An 8,324-nucleotide genomic window follows, 5' to 3' on the forward strand; every position below is an offset into this window, starting at 1 on the left:
GAGTCCCTCTGACATTTTTCAGTGTATTTTATCTGTTGGGTCACCAAAATATATTGTTTAAAAGCTTTTTGTATTAACTGAAATGTCTCCTTTAATAATGTTTAAAAACATGACATACATTTTATCTTTATATTAGAATCTTTTTTTCCCCTCAAGGCCTACTATGAAAGTGTACTTGGGATATGAATAATAAAATGAGAAAAAAGTCCATGCATTTTGCCATTCCCATAAATATCTATCTGTGATTTTTTGCTGGTAATGTTTTTTTTTTTTTTTAAAGTAAATTCATTATTCATTAAAATAATTACATTATTTCACATTATTTACCTCCGTACCTCAGTAACCCCTCAACCCTGTTACACAAACCATTCTCCCCCTATAAAAATAATGAACCAGAAGTCTTCTGAACAACATTGTGAGCAGACACATGCAAGTTACTACCTTCTTTAATAATTATAACTAAATGTTGTTGTGAAATTGTGTTGGTCAAGCTTAACGACTCAACCCCGTTACATCGATTAAAGATAGCAAACTATTACTTGTGAAAATTATCTTTGTTATTTCAACATTATTCATGATTTCTTAATATCATGCATGCCATGCGCTCTCCATTTATTCTCTAGATTTAGAGCAGTGGCCAATTTGGGGAAAAAATCACAACCCCGTCACACCTAAATTTTTATTATTATTATTTAAGTTTATGAAAAAGTAATTTAAAGTTAGTTGAACTCTGTCTGAAATGTTCAGAGCAATCATAAGAATACTGATTTTAGTTCAAATTCTGAAGTTAAGCCTTTGATAAAAAAAATGATGAGGTTGCTGTCACAAAAAGTGCCCATTCAGGCTTTAGTATAGCAAAAGTGTGAGGTTTTATAAAACTTTTATATTTGCAATTATTGAATTAGTGTGAGGGACATCTGATTAATAGGAAAATGTTGATTTTATTACAAACACATTTTATAATAATATTCAGAGAGTTCCCAGTGTCCATAACTTAAAATAATGACCAATAATAATAGGGATTTGATGCCTGAGATGGGAAAATATGTTTTTCTGGAAGTTAAATATGTCATTAATGTTCAGAAAAGTAATACATTTTGGTAAAAAAGTCCAAATCGTACAATTTTCATGGAATGACTCGTATACACACAATGACTGTTTCCCCTCTATTCTCTTTTTAACAAAAATATTTATACCAAATGCAAATCGCCTCATTTTCATAACTTTATTTAAAGGTATAAACAACATGATACACAAAAGAACTTAGCAAAAAAAGATGATGCTGTCAATAGTAGATGCAGCGAGTGTGATGTATTGGAATATGTGCCATTTCTTTGTGGTGTTTTTTAGCATAGGGCCACAGGTAAAAGTCAATAAGAGCAGAGTTGATGTGACAGCTCTTCCCATCTCTCTCCTCCACAAGCTTCCACAGATGGTGCCGGATTCTCTCCACACACCAGATGGAGCAACCCCTGATCTCCACCTCTTGCCTCTCACCCGAGCTCAACAATTCACCTGTGAAAGAACTAATAATCACTACAACAATACTGGTAAGAGTATCTGTCTATTATGTAAGGATTAATCAATTATGTGACAAAGATATTTTTGTGAAATTCACCCATAATCAAGTGCATGTTGCAGTCTTTCACATCAAACAAAGGTTTTGAATTGAACAAAAATCTCCAGATTAAATTAATAGGACAACTGGAAGGCACAACAAACCGTTTTTCAATGTCTCCATAAGGGCATCAGAGTAGCGTAAAGCCCCAAGGTACACGAGGCCTTGTGGCACCCTGTAGTCAGCGAACATTGTCAGGTAGTCAAGGTTAGGGATGTTGCCCTCCCCTCGTGCCTCCATGATGCCCCAAAAGTCCGCCACAAGGATTTGAGCCCTCTTGTAAAATGAGATCTTCTTACCCTACAAATACAATATACACAAAACATTACACATTATGAAGGAAGTACACTTTAGCATGCTTTTTAAAAAAAGTACTTCTTACAGAAATAATAATAATAATATAGTGCCCATATTATGCTTTATCAGATATTACCCTTCATGTAATTTAGCTGTTTGTGAATGTAAAAGGTCTACAAAGTTTGAAAGATTAAAATGCATGACAAATAAAGTGATTTTCTCTTAAAAGAAAGAATCGATTCTGAAATGCCGAAACGAGTCGCCAGTAATTCAAGTCTTACTTCCCGTAGGTTTATATCATTTGCATAATGCCAATCTATGGTCTTCATTAGCTGCCCACAAACTACTAAATCTACTTTGACCTGGAATCAATTACTGTAGTTGTAGCTTAGGCCTGGAAACTTTTGGTTTGTGTTGTCGACATATTGAGAAGATCCACTCTGCATGCACTTCAAAAGGATGAGAACTCGTGCTGGAATTGATACAGTAAAGCCGACACCATCGTTACTGTTTGTATCACTGTGTATCAAGTGAGGAAGACCCGGAGCTGAAATTCAGTTATGGTAATGGCCGTTTCATTTCCGACATGTGCTGTAAGTGGTAGATCAATCACAACAGACTGAGTCATCTGACCAATCAGAGCAGAGCAGGCTTGCAGAAACTAAGGAGGGGTTTAGAGAGACTGAATTTTTGAATTAACCGTTTTCAGATATGAGGTGATGTGTAATGTATATACCAAAAAAATAAAGTGTTGTTTGATCTGGGTCCATGTAAACCTATTGTAGGAAATAAAACGAGGAACCTTTAAAATGGCATAAGGGGCACTTTAAAAGAATATACTTAAGTACAAACTAAATGTAATGCTTTTAGACTCTTAACTGCATATTATTTACAATTAAATGAAAACGTATTATACAAACCCGATTCCAAAAAAGTTGGGACACTGTACAACTTATATTTTATTCTCAATAGAATATAGATAACATATCAAATGTTGAAAGTGAGACATTTTGAAATGTCATGCCAAATATTGGCTCATTTTGGATTTCATGAGAGCTACACATTCCAAAAAAGTTGGGACATAAGAGGCCCGAAAAGTTAAATGTACATATAAGGAACAGCTGGAGGACCAATTTGCAACTTATTAGGTCAACTGGCAACATGATTGGGTATAAAAAGAGCCTCTCAGAGTGGCAGTGTCTCTCAGAAGTCAAGATGGGCAGAGGATCACCAATTCCCCCAATGCTGCGGCGAAAAATAGTGGAGCAATATCAGAAAGGAGTTTCTCAGAGAAAAATTGCAAAGAGTTTGAAGTTACCATCATCTACAGTGTATAATATCATCCAAAGATTCAGAGAATCTGGAACAATCTCTGTGCGTAAGGGTCAAGGCCGGAAAACCATACTGGATGCCCGTGATCTTTGGGCCCTTAGTCGGCACTGCATCACATACAGGAATGCTACTATAATGGAAATCACAACATGGGCTCAGGAATACTTCCAGAAAACATTGTCGGTGAACACAATCCACCGTGCCATCCGCCGTTGCCGGCTAAAACTCTATAGGTCAAAAAAGAAGCCATATCTAAACATGATCCAGAAGCGCAGGCGTTTTCTCTGGGACAAGACTCATTTAAAATGGACTGTGGCAAAGTGGAAAACTGTTCTGTGGTCAGACGAATCAAAATTTGAAGTTCTTTTTGGAAAACTGGGATGCCATGTCATCCAGACTAAAGAGGACAAGGACAACCCAAGTTGTTATCAGCGCTCAGTTCAGAAGCCTGCATCTCTGATGGTATGGAGTTGCATGAGTGCGTGTGGCATGGGCAGCTTACACATCTGGAAAGGCACCATCAATGCTGAAAGGTAAATCCAAGTTCTAGAACAACATATGCTCCCATCCAGACGTCGTCTCTTTCAGGGAAGACCTTGCATTTTCCAACATGACAATGCCAGACCACATACTGCATCAATTACAACATCATGGTAGCGTAGAAGAAGGATCCGGGTACTGAAATGGCCAGCCTGCAGTCCAGATCTTTCACCCATAGAAAACATTTGGCGCATCATAAAGAGGAAGATGCGACAAAAAGACCTAAGACAGTTGAGCAACTAGAAGCCTGTATTAGACAAGAATGGGACAACATTCCTATTCCTAAACTTGAGCAACTTGTCTCCTCAGTCCCCAGACGTTTACAGACTGTTATAAAAAGAAGAGGGGATGCCACACAGTGGTAAACATGGCCTTGTCCCAACTTTTTTGAGATGTGTTGATGCCATGAAATTTAAAATCAACTTATTTTTCCCTTAAAATGATACGTTTTCTCAGTTTAAACATTTAATATTTCATCTATGTTGTATTCTGAATAAACTATTGAAATTTGAAACTTCCACATCATTGCATTCTGTTTTTATTCACAATTTGTACAGTGTCCCAACTTTTTTGGAATCGGGTTTGTAGTTTACATTTATATTAAAACACAATTAGTTGAACTTAAGAGTGTTTGTTTGAATATACTTATGTTTCTATTTAAACTTTATTTAAATTATACATTTGTAATGATAAAGTTGTAATTTAGTACATTTAAAATATATTTACTGTAGATGTAATACTGAATAACACACTACAGTTAAAATTAAAATCTAGTACTTCACATTTGCTATAGTTTGTTAGTTAACGCATAAGTGTACTTCTTTAAAGAGGACTTATGCTTCAATGTTCAATTTTCTTTAGTGTGTAATGTTGCTGTTCTGTGTAAAGTTCTGCCAAGTTATGAAGCACAAAGTCACTCCAAAGAGAATTATTCTCTATATCAGTGTCACTGTTTCTGAACTCCTTGAAACGCCTCCATTGTAGTCTTGAGTTTTCTTCCGGGAACAAACATGTCACAATATTCCTAATTCAAATAATTCCTGTCCAGGGCAAACGCAAAAAGAGGCGAAGCCTGGTTGAGTTAGTTAGTTGTGAGTTGAAACTCACAGGTATGGTAAGGGGTGTGACATTTCCAAAACACACTCAAAGCGATTGACCAATCACAACACACTGGTCCAACTGACCAATCAGTGCACACTGTGCTTTCTGGAAGAAGGTGCTTCATAGAGATAGGAACTAAACAGAAGAGCTGCAACAATGTCAATTATGTGTAAATGAATTTTTTTCATGTAAACCTATTCTAGTAGACCCCAAAAACAAGTCAAGATTGAAAAGGGGCATAATAAGTCCCCTTTAAAGCACACCAAAACATTATGAAAAGTGAACTTAAGTTCACTTAAGTGGTCTTTTATTTCAGTTAATATTATACTTGAAAGGATATTTAAAAAAAAAAAAACTTTTAAGATTTGAAGTACACTACAAGTGCACATTCAATACAATTAAGTGTGCTTATTTTTTTATCTAACATCTAACATGCTAGTGAAAGCTAAGCAAGTTGAACTAAAGTTCTCAAAAGCCATGCTTTAAATGACAAAACTGAAATTGTACTATTGATTTAAAAAATGTTTAATGTGAATATATTCACCTCATATGTGGCTTCATCTCTGTATGACGGTATATTCTGAACAATATACTTCATCATCCTCTCTGCATCATTCTCACAATGACTCATGAACATCCGGAAGGATCCACCATGCTCCATGAGCACTCGTCCGGCCTCTGTTAGGGCCTGGTGACGCTCTCTCAGCATGGGCATGGGAGTAGAGTTGTCCGAACGCAGGACTTTGGCCAGCTCGGCCTCACTGATCTGAGAGAAGTAGGTGGGGCTCGTAATGGGCACTCCTAAATGAAGACATCATAAAGTTGAACTTTCACAGAACACAAAATGGTTCTTATAAAATGAAAATGATATAAATTCAGAGATACATATTCAGTCACCTTCATCCATAGCTCTAGTCACCGCAGCACAGAGAGACATGTACCCTCGATAAGTGTTTCCCCTGCACGTGACCTCACACTGTTCTTCCTCCTTCTCAGGCCAGAAGGAGAAGTTCATGGTGTCTGTCACAAATACCCAGTTGATGGCATCATCCGAGTCTGGTGAAGGTGCCAGAGGATTCATCATTTTCCAGCCGCTGGCTGTGAATTCTTCGCTGTCACGGAGCTCGTAAATCATCTGCGCCACACGTTTAACACCATCTTCATCCACAAACACATCTCGACTCCTCTCGGCCACAAACTGACCAGACTCTCGAGGGGACAGTGGCTCTTCCATTGTTTTCTGTTTGGGAAGAAACATTGCGTGACTATGGCTTCTTCTGATTGGTTGATAACTTTTGACAGCGTTTTATCCAGAAGCAAATTCATTTCTGCAAGAGCATGGAGAGATTTGCGAGCGCGCAGGACACAGTTTGAGCGCGCACACGCAATATCTGAGCAAGAAGAGAGGCAGTTCATAAGAGAGTACTGTATATTTGAGAGCGGACATCCAGTTTTGTGTGAGAGCAAAGGAAATCCGCATTACATTGATGCGCATTACATTGATGTGCTCTCGACATTTGTCAGTAAAATAACTCCATAGGCAATCAGTACTGTGATTAACGACCAATAAAATCTTAAGGATCGGTTGCGGGGCAGCATGGGCCTGGCTTCTGACGTCACACCTGGATGTGGGCCGGCCGGGTTGGATGTCCATCGCAGGCTGCAGCGAGACGCTTCTCGCCCACACTGAAAGCGAGCTCTGCAGCAGACTTCTTCCCGACAGTCAAAGCGGCGTTACGTCACGAAAGTGCAGACTCGTAGGAAGACAGCGAGTGTTTAGGGTGCCATTTGGGACAGGGCCAAGGCCGAATTCCAAACGGCATTTTTGAACCCTTCAAGGGCACTTCGGGAAGGGGGACGCCATTTGTAGGGGCGTTCCAAATGGCTGCATTACTGCATTACCATCCAAAGTCCCCATTTCAAGGGCTCTGCCCTTCAGAGAGAGTATATAGGGATGCTCACATCCGATTGAAATTCAACCTAAATGTAGTATGTCCAGATTTTATTCATACTACATACAACCAAACTTTATAGAACATAACTTTTTTTAACAGTCGTGAAGTAGGTACTTAATCAAAATTAGTAACTACTCAGAGAGTATGTGATTTCAGAAGGCAGTCCTCCTGTTAAGGCACAGACCATCGGAATATCCCATGCGTACTGGAAAGTTGCATACTGTGCACAGTATACTGCAGAAATAGAGTAGCCTATGCTATTCCATCTTTGTGCTATTCAAAAATGAAATAATTAGCAATTAAATCATTACTTAAAAATGTTTTAGATTTCTTAATCCTTGTTTTATGACCATTTTTCAACAATTGTAATTCTAACATTTTTCTATAAACTTGCATTTTGTGTCATGTGCCTCGTTAAATAGTACTTACTGAAAAGCCCGTGTCCAAAAATCGTCGCTACTCAAATTACAGTCCTTTTAAATTTAATCAAGCAATCTTGCTTTAGTTTCCAGCCCTGCTAGAATATACGGTAGTAGTCAAAGATCATTTCTACACAAGTGAGGAGAGTGCAAGAGGGTCTGAGTGTGAATGTCTCCTGGTACAAAGTACATTAGGTCGTTTATCTACTGCATATTTACTGACTTTTCTCCTCGTGAGTAAACCTATAACACCTAATGACAATTAGAATTTGGAAATACACACGCTGTAGTTTTTAATTTCCGTGTTAGTCAGGCTAATCTTACCGCTTGTTTTCAAGCTAAAACTCGTGTCACACCATCACGCGGATTTTGTCTGGCCGTTTTGGCTTCAAGCGGATTATAAATGCGCAAAAATGCGCAATGTATACAGACAAGTTTTTTGTACAAAATTTTATAACATGCATGCTATTTGGACCCCCAAAAGCATATGGACACGTAAAAATATCGTTGCAATTTTATATTATATGTTCAAAAATGAAGACAAAAAGTCTTGGAGACTTTATGGAACATGTTTTTATGTTAATATGACATATGACCTACACTACACCATGAAAAATGACTTTAGATAAACTGGTAAAACATATTTGAAAACGCTCAGAACAGAAAAGCTCTAGCGCCATTCGTTTGCACTTGGTTTGGTATGTGTGCATCTAATGCAATACATTTCATTTCAGAGAGTTTTGTGTTTTAAGCAAATAAAAATGTCCAAATACTGTACAGTATGTTCAGGCTGTATTGAAAAATCAACTGTGTCAAACAATATCTAAACGTCTTTATCACAAACAAGGTGTGAAGCCATCAAGATTACTGTCGGCCAAAGTGCAAAAAAATCTCTTGAGGCAACCATTTAACTTCATAACTTGCATTGCTTGCATGAATGTCAAAGGAATAAGAACACAGGACAAAATTTTACTGCAAAAGGTTCAAATATTGTTTTTGAGTCATGTATGGCACAAGTCTTTAACCCTCTTCTAATGATTGAGATGATATTCTGGTAGTTCA

General features: G+C 37.7%; 1 protein-coding gene across 2 annotated transcripts; it reads right to left on the reverse strand.

Moving 5' to 3' along the window:
- Nucleotides 1-1,211: 1,211 nt before the first annotated feature.
- On the reverse strand, nucleotides 1,212-7,694 carry lg12h9orf64 (linkage group 12 C9orf64 homolog). Of its 2 annotated transcripts, none has more exons than XM_048210836.1 (5): nucleotides 7,587-7,694; nucleotides 5,786-6,128; nucleotides 5,433-5,689; nucleotides 1,723-1,918; nucleotides 1,212-1,515 (listed from the first exon to the last, which is right to left on the reverse strand). In XM_048210836.1, the coding sequence occupies exons 2-5, from the start codon at nucleotides 6,120-6,122 to the stop codon at nucleotides 1,286-1,288; spliced, it is 1,020 nt and encodes a 339-aa protein (XP_048066793.1). In that variant the 5' UTR covers nucleotides 6,123-6,128; nucleotides 7,587-7,694; the 3' UTR covers nucleotides 1,212-1,285. The 2 variants fall into 2 exon arrangements, with proteins under 2 accessions (XP_048066793.1, XP_048066792.1); XM_048210835.1 differs by having other exon boundaries at nucleotides 7,273-7,641.
- Nucleotides 7,695-8,324: the final 630 nt, after the last annotated feature.

Source organism: Megalobrama amblycephala, linkage group LG12 (genome assembly GCF_018812025.1).
Source record: "Megalobrama amblycephala isolate DHTTF-2021 linkage group LG12, ASM1881202v1, whole genome shotgun sequence".
Lineage (NCBI taxonomy): Eukaryota > Metazoa > Chordata > Actinopteri > Cypriniformes > Xenocyprididae > Megalobrama > Megalobrama amblycephala.